The following is an 18790-nucleotide window of genomic DNA, read 5'->3' on the forward strand; positions in this document are numbered from 1 at the left end:
GAGCAATAATTATTCTATTTCAGTTTTGTTTTTTTCTTCTTTTGTATTGTAATAGACTGCTTGTTTTCCTTTTGTTGTGTTTACCTTCATTTTCAATTATCTGCAAATAATTAAGGACTTTTTGTTTCTTACTTCTGTTTCCATCATAATTAATTCATAATGATAATTCGTAACTCAAACCCAACCGAGCCCGGGCGCTTAACTTTAAATCTCATCGCGATTTTAGTTACGCGCAAGCTTGATTTTTGTTCGTCCTTTCTAATATGTTTTTTTTGTTTTGTTTTTATTTTAATATACCAATTTTTGTTTGTTAGCTAAGTGTGTCTGTTGTGAGGGAGTGTGTGTGTGTGGATGTTTGTGTATATTACAGCTTTTTTGTAATGGAATTGATCAACCGAGAAAACTTTTAATGCGCGGGAACGAACCAATGTTGAAACTTATACCAAAAACGGAAGAGGTCTGTCTGCACTTTAAAAGGGTACTTAAAAAAGTGTCTGTTTTTCCAGTGTAAAATGTTGGTTTTGCTTTGCTTCATCGATTTTATGTTTTGTTTGTTTTCCATAGGAGTTGTGTTTAGGTTTAGTTTTGTGTTCTTCCACACGCCGATTTTTTTTGTGTTTGCTCGTATTTTGGGGGAAGAAAAATATACAAAACGGGGTTTCTTGACTTTTGCTGTTTCCTCTAAAGGGGGTTCGAAAGAGATATTCCTGCACGCTGATGAGAAGTTTGCCTGCCGGGTGTGTCTTTCTGGTTACTTTAAAAAAATGAGTTTTGATAACATTACACAGTCGTCTACCTAAAAATGACGGGAAATGAGGTGTTTTTGTCCGACGGAATGGACTGAAATGCGAATGAATTGGATGCTCCCCGGCGCGACTTCAACCCTGGTGTGTATATTTTTCCTAGTTTTCTTCTCTTACGCAAAGGTTACTTTGTTTTGTTTTGCCCACAAACTCGATCTCCCTTCTTGGATATCTGCTTAGAGTTAAATTTTTATTACAATTTTGTTTATGATTTTCTTTTTCTGTTTGTTTGTTTTTCCCAATTACACAGTGTAAAGTTCAACACGAACTTGCAGTATTGGTTTGCTCGAAAAATTTGCAATTTCGAGTGCTCTGGCTTCGCTGCTTAGTTTCACAAATCTGGTTTTGACAAAAAATGATACTATTTTTGTGTTTGCTGTTTTTTTAGGTGTTACCGAATGATGTTTTCCTTGCCTATAAAGATGTGTGTGGTTTTTTTTTTCTCCTAAATTGTAATACGATGCTAATATTGTTTCACCTTACAATCGCTTCTGTTTTGCTCTCTTGTGTGTTTGGTGGTTTTGGAGGATGCACAATTGTTCACTTCGATTCTGCTAGTAGTGTGTGTGTGTGTTTTATGTTCTTAAATCTGCTTGTTATCGCTTAATCTAGAAATTTTATTTCTTCCCCCTAGCGCGAGACTTGTCCCTCGTTACCCCACTTTCACGGCCAGCAGCAGCGCGCGACGACGACCTACCGAGACACGAGTTTGGATGTTTTGCTGACCCGTTTTTTTTTTCTTTTTCTTACAACTTCCGCTGCTGCCGTGACCTTTCCCGAAAAAACTCTTTTTTTTTTTGCTTTCACAATTCCCCCCACTTCTGTTGTTGTTCTTCTTCTAAGATTATTGTTTGATGTCTCCGCCCGCCATCGGATTGTTGTGGCCCCAGCGCGCACCGCAGCAGCAGCGGTCGGTCAAACTACTTTCTCGTCGACTTGGGCGGTTCCGGCCCTACCGACAACGCCTCCTCCGCCGCCGCCGCCACGGTTTCCGCCGTTGCTTCAGTTATCGATGACCTTCGCCGAGCACTTCACTGAGTAAGAAGGGTGGTCGTGGCGTATGTCGTGTGTTGTGTGTGCGTGGCGCAATGAGATGAAAACAGGATGGCAAACCGGAACCGCGGCAAAGCCCAAAAACGGATGGGGGGAAAAGACGGGGGCGAAAGAAGAGAGAAATGTTTTAGATATAAAACGGTTTTTCGCAAAAAGCTATGGTTAAAAAGGGGAATTCATGACTGACGAGTAACAATGAAACTAAATCTTGTGTGCAAAACTCTTTCTCTTTCCAATTGAGGAACAACAAAAGAAAAGTAAAAACTTAAACTGTTTGTGTGTTTATTGAATCTAATTCAGAAAAAAAAAATTTAAACAAGTTCAAAATCGAACAAAATTTATAAAAACCAAACCCTAAACACAAAAGGAGGCGTGTACACAAATATACAATTCGAATTTAAAATAATAAAAAAAGACACAGTAATTAGTTGCCGTTCATTACCCCTCGTAATGGTGCCTTGAAATTGGCGGCTGCCTGGAGTTGAATTTGATAGGCTAACGAGTGAATCTTGAAGCCGTACAAGCTGCAAAAAAAGAAACAGAAAAATGACATGAGAAAAGAAACGGTTAGGGTGAAAAGTTTTGATATGTTTTGCATTCCCGTCCTTTGAAGCACAGAAAAAAACACGATTAAGGTTGATCTTTTTATCCCTTTCAATAGCTCAGGCAGCTCAGAAGGCATGCCGACGGATTAGTGATAGCCAAAATTAAACCAGAAAAGATTGAACATTCACTCTTTTGACGTTGGATAACGTCTTACTCCACAGTCTTCATAGGGGGAGAGGGGGTATTATGCACCCCCTAAGGGAAAACTGTGATTTCTCAACCATTACAGCATTACTGTGGAAGAATTTTGTTCGATGTTCTAAACCAACTATTATTCTTCGTCATCCATGTGAAAAAAAGTCTTAACAAAAAACCTCAACATTTCTGATTCATTTCAAACAACCATGCGGGGCAATATGCACCGCAACATTTAGGCAAAATGCACCGGGTAAAAGCAGTTTTCACTAGTCATTACTAGATGAAACCGCTATTTTTACAAAGGAGCTTCACTGCGGTGCATTTTGCCCCGACTACGCTTTTTGCAGAAAATTTAATTAAAAATGCATTTTTTTATGTTTTTGGACTCAGAATAATGAAGATCATAGCAAAAACTAGAAACCTCAACACTTACAATATCAATAAATGCTTTTTATATTGCCCAAAGTCATAAAGAAAGTTCAATGAAAATTACATGAAAACACAACATTTTAATGTTTTGAAAATAACTTAAGCTATTTTTATACTACGAAGCTCAAATTTTTCCAGTATGGTTTAGCAATATAAAGCTTCCAATTTCTATGATTTTTTTTTCCCGAATAATTCTTCCAAATACCGAGAAAAGCAGGGGGTGCATTTTGCCCCGGGGGTGCATTACTCCCTCTCCCCCTAATTCATGCCCTAGACATTGGTCTTGCGGCCTCTCATTACACGCATTTAAACGGGACGAAAAGCCAAAATTACAAGTACTTAAATGCATACAAGCATTTAAATGAGATCCGGTTTAAAAAAAAGTACATAAATATCACTTAAGTGGCCATACTGGAGGCAGGGTTGCCAGATCTTGAAATTATATATTTGATTGGAAAGATTTTTTATAATCTACCAACAATAAATCGCATGGTCTTCTGGACATCGTTTGGATCAAAATTACTGAGTTCCGTTGTGGCGATATCTCAAGACAGGGTTGCCAGATCTTTAAACAAATCAATAGCGATCTATGGTGCTAAACTGATTCGAATGAGACCTGCCGAGCTAAAATCAGACCAAAATCAGACAGACCCAGTGCACAGTGGTCCAGATCGCAAAATGAAGTGAAATATGGATTTTTCCAAAAATGGTTAAGTTTTGGAGCTTTGGTGTCTTCAGAAGAGCTGTTTTAAATGAAAACCCACTGAGAACGTTGGCTCGAGCCTTGAGTCGATCTGGACATGGAAAGCCAAAATATGACCAAAATCGATGCTTTTCTTAAAGAATTAAAGAATTATGAAATTAAAGAATTAAGGAATTAAAGAATTGAAGAATTGAAGAATTAAAGAATTAAAGAATTAAAGAATTATAGAATTAAAGAATTAAAGAATTAAAGAATTAAAGAATTAAAGAATTAAAGAATTAAAGAATTAAAGAATTAAAGAATTAAAGAATTAAAGAATTAAAGAATTAAAGAATTAAAGAATTAAAGAATTAAAGAATTAAAGAATTAAAGAATTAAAGAATTAAAGAATTAAAGAATTAAAGAATTAAAGAATTAAAGAATTAAAGAATTAAAGAATTATGAAATTAAAGAATTAAGGAATTAAAGAATTAAAGAATTAAAGAATTAAAGAATTAAAGAATTAAAGAATTAAAGAATTAAAGAATTAAAGAATTAAAGAATTAAAGAATTAAAGAATTTAAGAATTTAAGAATTTAAGAATTTAAGAATTTAAGAATTTAGGAATTTAAGAATTTAAAAATTTAATAATTTAAGAATTTAAGAATTTAATGTTTAAGAATTTAAGAATTCGAGCATGTATTAATTTTTGTTCTTTTGGTCGTTTTTAATTTTCCATTTTTAGAATTTATCATTTTTTACTCTTTAAATTTTATATTCTGAAATTAAATTTGAATTAATTTGTTAGAATTTTGAATTCCACAATTTTTCTAGTTTTGATTTTTTTTTAATTATAAATTTATAAAATTTCGTATATTTGAATACTTGTATTCAAATTTTTAAATTTTCAGTAAAAAACTATAAAAATCAAAAATATTTTTATTTTCTGAATCTTCGAGTTTTGAATATTGTAGCTTTCATTTTTAAATGTTTTGATCTTTGAATCTTTCTATGGGGTGGGTTTTACTACAATTCAACGGCGAAGAGCCAGCATCCGCATTTGAGCACAGTACCGCCACGGAAACAAGCCCCAATAATCATTTTTCTTCCATCCTGGTATATAACTTCGAGAAAAGTTTGAAAAATGGTTCACATGATTGAAATCCTTTATAAAATAAACAATAAATAAGGTTGAAAAAAACGATACTCAAAGTGACTCAAAAGATATTAAATATATTCAAAGCCGGTAAAAATTAGTTGAGTGTAGTAATAAATTTGTTTAAGAAATCCTCATCAATACATTTAAAAGATAATCCTCATGAAGATTTCTTGGACGTTTTTTATTAAGAAAATACAAACAAACATTTTTGGAAGAAAACTCAATCTTGTTTCAGCAACAGAAATCGAAGCAAATCAAAAAAAAAAATCCATAATTCCCTGATAATACTTTTGTTTATTACTTGAATGTAATTTTATCTCTCTCAATTATTTTAAATATTAACCAAATTTCACATCTGCGCGAAATCCGCGCCTAAGCAACATTAGCCAGCAAATCCGCGCGAAACGCGCCATCCGCGCCGTCCGTAACAACCCTGGACTTTGCAAATAATAAAAATGTTTGCTCTAAAAGTACTCCGAATATCACTATTCTCTTAAACATAATCCTGAATTGCTACGTTCAAAAAACTGATTTGTTAAGATTTGCTAAGATGCTTTCTATAAATTTGGTCGTAGAAGGCGTAGATTACGAGGTAAAATTTTGGTGTCTTCAACAAAGTTGCTTGGATTGGCAAGTCCAACAACTTTCTAGAAGACAAAAAAAATCCTAAAAATAGTCCTTAAAAGTTATATTATCCAAATCACCCTAATTTTCAACCAAACCAAAAGTTGCCCCTTTTCATTTACAGCAACTCTTCTGAAGAAAACCAAGCTCCAAAACTTCACAATTTTTCGGAAATACGTACGTACACACCTACATACGCAGACATTTTTCAGTTTCGCTTTTGAGTCGATAGGTAAACATGAAGCTGGGTATACGACGTGTTTATAAAAAGTTCATTTCTAGAGCAGGATTATAGCTTTACCTCAGTGAGAAAGGCAAAATGTTTAGTTTCTAAAATAACTAATGTTATTCGTTCAGCAAAGCATCAAAAGGTAAAATTTTAAATTCACGATTAAATCGACATTTCAAGTACAGACGTCAACTTAAAGTTCCTCTGAAGAAGACAAATGCAAATGCAAATGCTAACTGAATTTAAACAAGCATGACCAAGCCCTTTGATTCAATAACTTCGTCTTCTTCAACTGAGCCTGTTGTAACCTTTTAAAATAAATGCAATGCTTGAAAAGCTTTGTGATATGTTCGCTTTACACTATCTCATTAAACTCACATCCAGTGGTTGCATTTTATGGCTGAAACTAATGAAAGGGATGAGGCTGTCGTTCTGGCTTCTTAGCATGATGAAGGCTAAGTTTTTGGTGTGCGACTTGTGTCCGTCCAGTAACATAAGCTCTAGATTTTTCTCGTTGGTTTCGTAGATCAGAAAGTGCTCAAACCATTTATTGAACATTTCCGCGGTTCCGAAGCGAAGTCAGGGAAAGTTATGCTCGGTGATTCGTCTCTTCAATACTTCAATACGTTTCTTTGACTTTTGCATCTCAGATAACTCAAAATGCCTCGTTAGTTTTCAACAAAAGTGACGAAAATTATTTTCCGGGCTTCTCGTATGTTTTGCGTAACCTTTCACAAACATCGCCGTTTGCTTAGTTCAGGTTTCTACACGCCATCTAAAATTCTCCATCGCTCAATTATACATCTGACGTATTTTTGATCATGTTGATGAATTCTCAATTTTTAATTTCGGAAAGTCAGTGAATACCAAAAAAAAAAAATCAACCCCAACCGTATTCTCTCTGTGCTTTCCCGAAAAGACCAAAACAAACCCCCGGTGCGACTACAAAACGGGGAAAACGACAAACTCACCGCGGCACAAACTGGTTGGCGGGACGTTTCGGGCGATACTCGGGGTGTACCATGAACAGCATATGGGGAAAGCCGGTGCCGAAGTAGGCCCCGTCCGTGTGGTGGTGCCGGGACGACTTTGGCGTGTACACGTCGATGCACTTCGGACAGTAGTTTTTCACCATCGCCTCGCCGGGCACGTCGGATAAACCTAAAAGGATTTAAGAGGGGAGGAAATTTAAAAATATGGTGTAAAACTGCTCACACAAATCGCGCACAACTACCTAATGGAAGCATGGGTTGGCTCTCGCAGTACACCCGCGGGCAATGGCCAAAATCGCCGCTCTGGTACTTTTCAATCATCTGGGCGATGCCACGGTTCGTCAGGATGTACCGGGCGTGGATCAAGCCGTACAGCATCTCCGCAGCCTGCTCGATAAGGTCGGACTGGTTCGGGTTGTCGTCTATTTCATCCTCTGCGCGAAAGGATGCAACAATAAAATGGAGGCGTTTCGGTTAAGGGCGGGCGTGGGGCCTTGCCGTAGGCCAGCCGGCGTGGGCACACGTGCAACGAGCTTACCTGGCTCCAGGTCCAGTATCATGTCCAGGGCTTGCCGGTAGTTGGGCACCTGTTCGTTCAGTCCGGTCAGGTTGAATTTGTCCTGGATGTAGTCCTCGTCCACCTGGCGGGGGGTGAAAGGAGCAGGGGTGGAATTTTATAATACCGGTTCTAGTCTAACTTGAGAAACAATACGACGTGTTACTATACACTCAACCCTCGGTGGTTGGTCACTTTTACGTTTGACACTTTTTTAGTTTGTACCCCGTTGGTTGGTCATAGTCACACGGCGCTCACGCACACTATCAAAACAAACGTTTTGTAGTGTGTGTGTGTGTGAACTCCGTTTAAAAGGAGTGTCGAACCAAAAAGTGACAACAGTTGGTGTCAAACCATCGGGGTTTCAGTGTATTACACCAACCTACAAAATTTATGCGCAGGCTCAACTCGAGGGGAAGCATAAAGTTTGGGGACCCCGGAATCACGTGCATTAGCAGCGTGACTGATAGCAGTTTGTCTTTGGTTTTTCGCCAAAGTTTGTATGGAGAATTAGTGCGGTTCGATTCTTCTACATATTGCATGCAATTTTTGGGTTGTATGCAAGAGCGACGAACTGCCCTAATCCTCCATACAAACTTTGGAGAAAACCCATAGACAAACTGCTATCAGTCACGCTGCTAATGCACGTGATTCCGGGGTCCCCAAACTTTATGCTTCCCCTCGAGTAGGTCAGTGTCATTATTTGTGGATAATTCAGGCCCAAACACAGACGTGAGCTTCAAGCACCTAGGATGCATCAGATCTAGACGAGCAACGTAAATGTACCAAAGCACAAAAAATGTAAATGTAACATGCAGTCCATCCTGCTTGTTCCTAATGTAAATACCAGCTAACTTGAGCAGGACAGACTGTTTGTTTACACTTCGTCTATGACACATTTGTGTTTGGTGAAGTGCTTTGATTTGATTAAATTTCTGAAAGTGAAGTGCACTTTCCAAACACAGATGTGAAGAACCGTCATTAGAAGTGACATTGGGTCTGGGCAGTGAGATTGACTTTTTTTACAGTTTTTAACTTTTCAAAAAAATCTAGTTTTTATAAAAGCTGAAATTCGTAATCAATGTTCATTATACAATTTTGACCATATTTTTAAAAGAAAAAAGTTTTTCAATGTTCAGGGTTGTTACGCCGACCCCAAAGCCCAATCCGCGCGAAATCCGCGCCATATAAAAAAATCGCGACAAACATAGAAGAGAGTAACATAACGAATGAAATTTTAAACGAAAAAAGAATAATACAGAAGGCATTTGGATCAGTACCGTTGATCAGTTGTGGATTCATATCCCACCTGTACCAAATGGAACCTTTTTTGCCATTTCTCGTTTCGTTTCGTTTTACGGAGCAAGGTGGGGGACGCGGCCTCAAGTCAGTCCAAGTCCGGTTTCTTGTGGAAAAAAGGGTAGTGGCCGAACTAGTATTGCATACCAAATGAACACCACCGGAAGATATAGGGGATCGGGAGGGGGAAGGTGAAAGAAAATTAGTGTAGGTGTGAGTAGTAAGAACTTGGATGACATGAGCAGTTACGTTAATCTACCTTCTAACTAAAACTGAATAAAGGAACTATGAAATTATGATTTAATCTAAAATTAATTTGAGATTTATACAAAGGGAACCTATGATGTATTTCAAATTGAAAGGAAATCAAATAAATTTACTGGAAAATGAAAGATGAAAACTAACTTGTCAATGGCATTTTTTCTGGACTTCGTCCTGTCGCGTCCGTCAGTAGTCTTGTCGTACATTGCAACTAACTTTAATTTAACTGATCATTTATGTCCAATTATTCATTTCAGAAAACTAACTAACTTGAATCAACAACCTCAACTAAACTGTCTGAAAGTAACTTGAATCTCAAATCCCCGAAATTTTAATTACAAAGCCAAACATTCCTTTACCTATTAGTTAAACCTGTCTTGCTGCTTCCAAAAACAATAAACATTAATGAAACGTTCATATTTTACAAGTTGTACACTCTTTGTTAATACAACTATTTCGTGCCTTCTATTTCATTAGGGCACACAAGCTTTGCAAACAAGAGTGTATCCCTATCATACCTTATGTAAACTATCATTTGAGTGAAAGAGACATAATCCTGTTCACACCTATGTGTCCTTTTGAAATGTTAGGCTCTGTTTGATCGTCAAAACTCCAGTAGATCCTCGATTCGCAACAATGGTCGATACAACCATAATCCGAAAACCGTTAGTTCAACAGATTGACGAATTTTGTCCGATATCATTTCATTATTGATTGATCGAGACTCTATGGATTTTTTGACAATTCAGAATGGTTAGTATACCACTTGAATTGAAATCAGAGATTCTGATAGCATTACTAAACTGGCTTACACATAACTGGAGTCTAGGATTATAAAACAACCTAAAAAAAGTTACAAAAACAACTATCTATTCCTCCCCATTATCAAACAGATTTAAACCTGTTCATAACAGATTTTACGAACAAGAATATTGAGACTCAAATAAAAAATTTCAATATCTTGCAATTTTACATATTATAAAAGCTGTGATTTCTATCAACACAAGTATATAAATATAAAATAAATGTGTGATATATATCAACATCGGAAACCATCTTTGCAAATAGCCCTGAAACGACGGCAACGTGTGGCTCCATCTCCAGGGTGGAACCTTTTTTGCCATTTCTGAAACAATATTAGCATTTTTTGCAACACTTTAAATATCGTTGCTTTAAAATCAAGTTCAGGAAAAAAAACGTTACTTAATCCACCGGAAGGTGGTTGCTGCCTTCCTCCTAAAAGCCTTGCAACCACACACTACGAAAGCTTTGGCTAACGCTTACTTAGTAAAGACACTATACATCTGAGTGCTGCCATCTAGGTATGATAAATTTAATGAACCATTTGAAAGCACTGCAGTGTTTGTGTGCGTGCACTGAGCGTAAAGTTCCGACAGCTATCCGCCGGAGCTTTCAAATTATGTAAATAATGACCCTTTTTAGTATCAACCAAAACAGTTTTTCGAACATATCTTTTAAAGTACTGCACCAAGCCGGATGAAATTTAAAAAAGACTTAAAGAACCTGAAGGCAAATCCAAAAACATAGATCAGGACAAAATCGGTCGAGCCAGTTCCGAGAAAAGTGAGTGAGAAAAAAAATTCTACGTCCATCCACACGCACAGACATTTGCTCAGAATTTGATTCTGAGTCGATATGTATACGTAAAGGTATATCTGGGAGGCTTATTTAAAAAGTTCAATTTTTGAGTGATTTTATAGCCTTGCCTCAGTGAGGTGAGGAAGGCAAAAAACCATACGAAAATTTAAAAAAATTAAAACCGTAAAATAAACCATCAAATTATAAAATCTATGGATTTAGTACTTGATAATTCTCGCCAAAACTTTCCTCTGGAAAATCGAAACACGAAATTTCTATTATTTTCTTCTCTAAATTTCTCAAAACTAAAATATGACTCCGAAAATGATCCGAACTAAGAAAATGGCAAAAAAATAATAATTTAATAATTAAATAATTTAATAATTGAATAATTGAATAATTTAATAATCGAATAATTGAATAATTGAATAATTGAATAATTGAATAATTGAATAATTGAATAATTGAATAATTGAATAATTAAATAATTAAATAATTTAATAATTGAATAATTTAATAATTGAATAATTGAATAATTGAATAATTGAATAATTGAATAATTGAATAATTGAATAATTGAATAATTGAATAATATAATAATTTAATAATTTAACAATTTAATAATTTAATAATTTAATAATTTAATAATTTAATAATTTAATAATTTAATAATTTAATAATTTAATAATTGAATAATTGAATAATTGAATAATTGAATAATTAAATAATTTAATAATTTAATAATTGAATAATTGAATAATTGAATAATTGAATAATTGAATAATTGAATAATTGAATAATTGAATAATTGAATAATTGAATAATTTAATAATATAATAATTTGATAATTTAACAATTTAATAATTTTATAATTTTATAATTTAATAATTTTATAATTTAATAATTTAATAATTTAATAATTTAATAATTTTATAATTTTATAATTTTATAATTTAATTATTTAATTTTATAATTATTAAATAATTTAATAATTGAATAATTTGATAACTTAAGAACATTGTTAAAAAATTGAAAATTAACAAAAAAAAATCAATTGTAATATTTTCGTAATTTTTCAATTTAATAATTCGTACTTTTTACGTTTTTTGAGTCTGTAAGTTTTGATCATTATGAATTCTTTTTTTGTATTATTTGAATATGTAAATTCTGAAACTTCAAATTGTTGAATTTCAGATTTCTTATTTTTTTAATTTTAATATTACATTTCGCTTTAAGACGGAGATTTTAGCAGATTTCTAAGTGAATTTCGTCATGTTGTGATAATTGGAAGTAGAATCAATTCTACCTGGATCTGAGTGGCAACAGAAGTTTAATTTTTATCAATAAACCAAAAATTTAAAAATGTAAATTTTTATATTGAAAAAACATAGAAAGTCTTATAAGTTTCATAGTTTCAATTTTTAAAATTCTGTAATTTTTCGAATTTTGTTATTTTGATTTTAATAAAATTGGTATTTATTTGAATTGCTAAGCAGATGTTTTAAAGATACTGAGTTGTAATTTTATGTTGAATTTATATAACAAATCTCAATGCATTTAAAAAAATCGCTCCTTGAAGATTATTTCAAAGTTTCGTATTAAGACAAAAAACAATCAATAATTTTTAGAAGAAAATTTTCTTCATAGCAACTTATTAGAAATTGATGTTATCGCAATCAACAAAAAAGATTGAATTTATTTAATTCCTAATAATAATTTCCTTTGTAATTTGAAAGAAATTCTATCGTTCTCAATTATTTTGTTTATCAAAATTGCTATCCGCGCGAAATCCGCGCCTGAGCAAAATTAGCCAGCAAATCCGCGCCAGATCCGCGCGATCCGCGCCGTCCGTAACAACCCTGCATGTTTCCCATTTATCACGACAAATAGTTGGATTTCATTTAGGACCATCATAAACCACGTGGACACTTGAGGGGTGGGTTGCGGTTGTCCATTATTTTATGATTGATTCAACTATCCAATCTTTTTTGACTGATTATTTCACTTCATCGAATTAATGTATGTTTGAGTTGATATTTAAAAGTCTGTTAAGGTTTTATGTTGTTTCAAGCCATATCTGTTAACCAAATTTATTTGTTTACAGTGAAAAGCTAGCTTTTTATTCTATATAATTACCATGCATCAAAACATTAAATATCGGTGGACCCAGGTCCGCTATAGGAAAAACACGGTGCTCAAAATACCGTTATTGTGAAAAAAAAATGCAATCCGAGATTTTGGAGTCAATCGATTCCTTACACCATAGCGCAACTCTGTGCAAAAAAATGAAAACATTCGCTGATGTAGTTTTCGAGATACAGCCCTTTTAAGATGTTACATCCGATTTTCAGTAAGAAAACCAAAACAATATATTCAATGTTAGCATTTCAAAGAATATTCAATTCGAGATAATGATGTTTTTTGCTTCAAATGACTGTCAAGTATCTCTGGGCCAAGTTTCAGAAGGTTTGCTGATGTAGTTCTCGAGATACAGCCATTTTAAAATGTTATTTCCGACTTTTTTCCAAGAGTTTCTCAGAGAAAGTCGAAAATAACATTTTAAAATTGCTGTATCTCGAGAACTGCTTCAGCAAACCTTCTGAAACTTGGCCTAAAGATGCTTGACAGTCTTATGAAGCAAAATTCATCATTATCTCGAATTGCATATTCTTTGAAATGCTAAAATTTAATAGATTGTTTTGGTTTTCTTAGGAAATAAGTTGGAAATAACATTTTAAAATTGCTGTATCTCGAAAACTACATCAGCGAATGTTTTCAAATGTTTATAGGACCTTTTCAGAAAATAAAACTCTTGATTTTTGCGAACGTGGGCAGTAAAGTGATTAAGAATTTTTAACAAGGGTCCTGATTGCTCAAAATCAACCACTCCATTCGCGAGCACAAATAGCAGGCGACGCGATGCTGCCCTGATGAATTCCTACCGTTTGTCACTTTCACACCATTCGCTCCCGAACACTCTCTATTCTACTCTCCTTCTCTCTCTGATCGGCTCAGTCTCCGAACAGATCCGGCAGGCCGATCGTCTCCGATCACTCTTAACTGAAAACATTTTTTCTCTGATGCAATGCGTTATACTCATAGATTTGGGTTGCTTAAAATCAATGTTATCAATTAAATTTTGCATTTATTTTGATTTCATAACATTATAGACACCATTCAAAGAAATTTCCACCAAGAAAAAATCAAATTGATGGCAAACTGTGGGCGTGAAGACAAAAAGACTGCTGCTCTGGCATTTTGTGAGAATGGCTCTTCGCTGAGCATGGTAGTGTGTGAGTGTCGTCGAGCGACGGAGTAGGCAAATATTTTCACGATGTATTTGTTCGATGAGTGAACAGTTCGGGCCACTCGCTGGCTGCTTGCGAGTATTATTCGCTCATGAATGCTAGCGGGTTGGAATAGGCGACGAATGGATAGGCAATGAGTGAGTGGTTTCTGTTCATTGAACCGAAAATCAGGACCCTTGATTTTTAATTCAAATATGGCGGCCAAAATTGCGATGAAATATTTAAACCGTTTTTTTTGTAATTTAACCCTCTAACGCCCAGAGCTGTTTGCTTATCGTAAAAATAGTAAATGGCTTAATTTTGGTACAATAATGCAGGAAATACTTTGACCCACAAACATCGAATTGGGGCAAAAAAGTAGAATTTGATGTGGTGCACCAGAGCACCATCAGGAAGATGAGCAACTTTTTTTTAAACCACAAAATCTCGTTTTCTTCAAATCTATTGGTTCATTTGTTTGAAAACGCTTCGAAATGTGTTTAAAACAACTTGTTCTTTGCTGTAAGACCACATTTCTGAAGTATTAACTACAAATTCTAAAATCTCTGCATTTTCAGGTTTCTTTGATTGGCTCATTCAAAACCCACAAACAACCATTTTCATGAAAAATGAGGAAAATAATAAAACTGTCGGTCTAATAACAATGTTTTGTCTTGTTTATGAATAGTCAAAACGTTTATAAACTTTTGTTTTGATAAAAATAAGCTTTTTCTGTAATTTAGAAAAAGTGCTCCTGAATATTTAGTTGCTCATATGCCGAGGTGGTGCTCTGGTGCACCAAATGAAAAATGTTGAAAAAACACCTAAAACGGTCCAAACTCACAATGTTATTCACAGGGGTTCTTGTCCAAGGTTCAAATGATAGCAAAACATTTTTTGTTTGATAAAATTTTGTGTTTGGTAATTTTTACGGGCTTTCGAAAACAGGTCTTATTTATTTCCCTAAAATTGGCCCATTTTTGTTTACATTTTACACTGTAACTTTGCTTGTGCTTAACCAAATTTGATGAAATTTGGGGAGATATTAGTATACATTCTACATGAACACCTGCTACTTAAAGCACCATGAAAAGTTGTGTAAGTTTCGAGATATTTGAGTTCAAAGTTTGGTGCTCTGGAGTAACCATGGCATTATGGGCCATCTCCATACAAACAGGCGGCCAAATTATTTTTTTTTTTTTGCTTTTTAAATGTTTTTTTTAAACAAATTTGGGTAATTTTATGGTATTGAAATGATATACGTCGATTTTTATGACTTTTCATGTTTTTCAATAGTTGATTGTTTATAATAAATAGTCTTTTAATATATTTGCAAGTACGACAGAATTGCGTATACATTGTATTGCAAATTTATATTATTAAATTATGGATAAGCTAATACATCGCCACTTTAAGGACACAACCCCTCCCTCCTCTTTCTTTCACCCCTCCCCCCCCCCCTCCACTCCTCCCCTCCAACAAAATTTTGTTTAGCGTAATAAATGCATTTAAAGTCAAATATTTATTATTTACTGCTGTGTGTTTCTTTTTGTGAGTCCATGCCATGTAATTTGAGACCCATTACGGAAGGGGGGGGGGGCACCCTTACGGGCATAAATTGCGAAAATTTTAATTGTTGAATCAAATAACAGAAAAATTAATTTTATTTAAAATATTAATTATGAAGTAAAACGATAAAATACAAAACATATTCTTACTAATCCTAATGTTCTTGTTCATGGAAATTCATTTGATTTTAGAGTTTCTGACGGCTTTAGGATATGTTAAAGGTACTTTTTATGATGTTTTGTACTAACCAACATAGAACTTAAATGTGGTTCAGTTTCATGGATTGATCGCAGAAATTCATCATGCTAAGTCAATATTTTGCTGAATACTTTTTTCGGTATAAATCTGAGATTCTCCAGTTTCGCTTGAGAAACTTCGGTAAGAATACCTTATTTTGACTAAGGTACTCAATTTTAAATATAGGCAACAGAAAATTCCAATAAAGTCATTTCGAACTTCTTGAAACCAGGTATTGATTTTTGAAGCGACGATGCCCACGAAGTAGGTAGCAAAGCATGTGAAATAAACGGGCGCATATGTAGATTGCAGCAAATTTTGATAAAACGTAAATGTTCAAAATGGCATATCTCCGAAAACGCAAAAAATCGCAGGCTGGAAATTTCAGCAATGTTAGATTATGATCCAATCTTTCAAGTGATCTTAGTTTCATGTTTAGCATCGGTTAGCAAAAAAAGTACTCGATTAACAAACACAAAAAAATATGATTTGTCAAAAAAATGCTCCAATTATTCGATGAAAACTTCAGTTTTTGGTTTGGAAACAACATTTTATCTATCAATAGTTTCAAAGCTTTTCTCATTACCTTTCCAACGATGTATAATTGTCCTAATAAAATATTTAAAATGGCTGAGCTATGTTAAAATTAAACAATCAGCCTTTTTTACGAAAAACGCTAGTTTTTTACTCCATTTTTTGACTTTCAGCTTGCGTATCTCCGTAATGAACAAACTTAGAGCTTTGAAAGTTTGGATTTTTCTTAGTTAGAATGTTTACTTTCGAGAAAAAAATACCAAAAAATATTTGGAGAAGGTCACTTTTTTGAAACTTGGCCACCCAATGTACCATAGTGCATGGGCGGGAGAGGGTTAACAAATAATAATCAACTTGTCAAATCTGAAATTTAGATAATCGAGGTGTCAGATAATCGAGTCTGGACTGTAATTCATTCTACAGGGTTCTCAGACATACCCTGTTTATGCTTTTGATATGTTTATAAAAATTGAATTTTTTCTTTATTTTTCCTCTCGATTTGAAAAAAGGGGGGCCCTGGTGTGTGATTTTTGTGTCAATTAAACCAAAGTTCGGAAATGATGCCTTAATTGGAGATATTGGATATTCAGAAAAGGTATTTTCATAACATGATATTTCTAAGCGTCCGGCAGGTTGTACACATTTTCACCATGGGACTCATATTCAAGCACAATTGGAGCCTAACATTTCAAAAGGGTACATAACTTTTGTAAACAATAGTGTATCCCTTTCACTCGAATGACAGTTTACATAAGGTGTGAAAGGAACAGTTCCAATAAACCAAATTTTCAGTTTTTGCTTTTTGGGAGTTTTTGAAACCGCCTTGTGTCAGGGGTATTAAGAAACACCCAAAAAGCAAAAACTGACAATTTGATTTATTGGACCTTTTAAACAAAAAAAAAACTCCAGAGTTTTACTAGTGATATCAAAGATTATATTGCTGTATTGCTAACAAGTTCAGGCAAAATTACCCGAAGGACACTTTTCAGATGATCAAACAGAGGACATAGATATCTCTCATTAGCAAACATAAACCATCCAAATTTGACCACTACTACTGCCAATCGGCAAGCCCACGGTCTGAATTACCTATTCAAAGAATCACAAATAAGACGATGTAGATCTGTTGAGGGTTTATCAATTAGGGGAATTATACCCTTTCTCAGCCTATTTCTATTATCGGCCTATCAGCACTTTGATCATGAATTGCAGCTTAAATAAAGCGTTTTTGACAGTTCCAGAGTAATAAATAGCTCAAATAAAAGTGAGCAAGCAACTCTTCATTGTTCATACATCTGAAAATGTTGATTTAATAGCGGAAAACGGCAAAAGTGATGAGAATGGGTCGAACGGCTTAGTGTGATTAAAATGGGTATATTTCCCCTAACAAAACATAAACACTAATCAATTTGAAATAGTTGCAGCCAGATGAGACTATCAAAGTAACAAATCCAACTTATTAGAGCAAACATTTTCACTCAATTTCTCTGGCCACAAAATCTCACTCGATGCGTAATTTCGCCTTTCTTCCTCCAGATTTTTTTCATACACCATCCCAACATGAAATTGCAACCAAAGCCCGACTTCGGTCGTCGTCCGTAGGAATTTCCACTCTCGAAAAATCCAATTCCCGTCTGGCACCGCTTTGCTTGTAAAACATGAACGCAGTAGGCCAAATAACTACATTTTTGTTCCTTCCTTCACATTCTTCCCTTCCTCGCTAACTCACCTCACAGAAGAACTCATTGCCACGAAGTCCGCAGAACCAAGAAATCCAAGAAACCTCCTCGGAGCTACTCATTTTCCTGCGGAGCAAATAGAGAGACAGAAAAACACCGGAACCGGAAGTTAGTACGCGTAGTCACAGACACCGCCGGGGAACCGGTCGTCGCGGACGGGTTGGCCTCGGCCCCGACTTTCACGAGCCCATTTCCTGCTTGGCATTTTTTTTTTCTTGCTACTCCTCCCGAGAGTTTCATTTTTGACAGCGCCTCACCACACACTTGAAAATGGTCGACGGCGGAGTGGATGAAACTGTTCGGGCACGGTTTTCCGACCCACGGAGACCACCGGCGGGGCCGATTCCGGGCCCAAAACGTGCCCCACGCGGTCCACCACAGCGTCACGGTGCATTTTCCCCCCGGGCCGACCCATTTCCAGCCGAAAATTACCTTTTTATTCCCTGGCTAGCCACGCTTATGATTAAATCTTGAAGAAATTAAAAATACGAAAAAAATCAATCGAAACTCTCGAATCGAGTGAGTGGGTCTGGTTCACACTATGCGCCCGGGCGAATATTTCTCTTCTGTCTGTCTGGCTGTGCGAACCACCAACAAGGGAAAAACCTTTGCTGCCGCGCGATGGACGAACTGAATGACGGACGGGACGGCGGCGACCCGAAAATGGACGGATTCTTGCGTTGCGGGAACAGGAGCAAGTGAGAGGTGAGAAACTGACGGATCGAGATACGCGTTGCGTGAGCGAGAATGAAATGGAACGAGCTTTTTTGACGTTTGGCGCGGCGCGTTGACAGATGGGAGGGTAAATGCGCAGGGTTGCTTCGAGAACGGAGGTGTCATTTTGGCAAACGTGCTATGAGGTACCCAATTTAGGGTACGCGTACATGCTAATCGGATATGACTGATATTTGGGTTATTTTTAATAAAATTTCTTTAAAAGTGAACAAACTAAACGAACTAAACTCGTGATTATGTACTCTGTTTTGAGTGCAGT

At 35.3% G+C, this 18790-nt stretch overlaps 1 protein-coding gene across 3 annotated transcripts; it reads right to left on the reverse strand.

The window, feature by feature from the left end:
- Window positions 1-266: 266 nt before the first annotated feature.
- Window positions 267-18436, reverse strand: LOC120417983 (casein kinase II subunit beta). Of its 3 annotated transcripts, none has more exons than XM_039580226.2 (7): window positions 18229-18436; window positions 17787-17862; window positions 7254-7356; window positions 6958-7137; window positions 6695-6884; window positions 2299-2380; window positions 267-1832 (listed from the first exon to the last, which is right to left on the reverse strand). In XM_039580226.2, exons 2-7 carry the CDS (start codon window positions 17856-17858, stop codon window positions 1806-1808), a joined length of 654 nt encoding a protein of 217 aa, XP_039436160.1. In that variant the 5' UTR covers window positions 17859-17862; window positions 18229-18436; the 3' UTR covers window positions 267-1805. The 3 variants fall into 3 exon arrangements, with proteins under 3 accessions (XP_039436160.1, XP_039436161.1, XP_039436159.1); XM_039580227.2 differs by having other exon boundaries at window positions 267-1837; window positions 6958-7149; window positions 18229-18435; XM_039580225.2 differs by having other exon boundaries at window positions 6958-7149; window positions 18229-18434.
- Window positions 18437-18790: the final 354 nt, after the last annotated feature.

Source organism: Culex pipiens, chromosome 2 (assembly GCF_016801865.2).
Source record: "Culex pipiens pallens isolate TS chromosome 2, TS_CPP_V2, whole genome shotgun sequence".
NCBI lineage: Eukaryota > Metazoa > Arthropoda > Insecta > Diptera > Culicidae > Culex > Culex pipiens.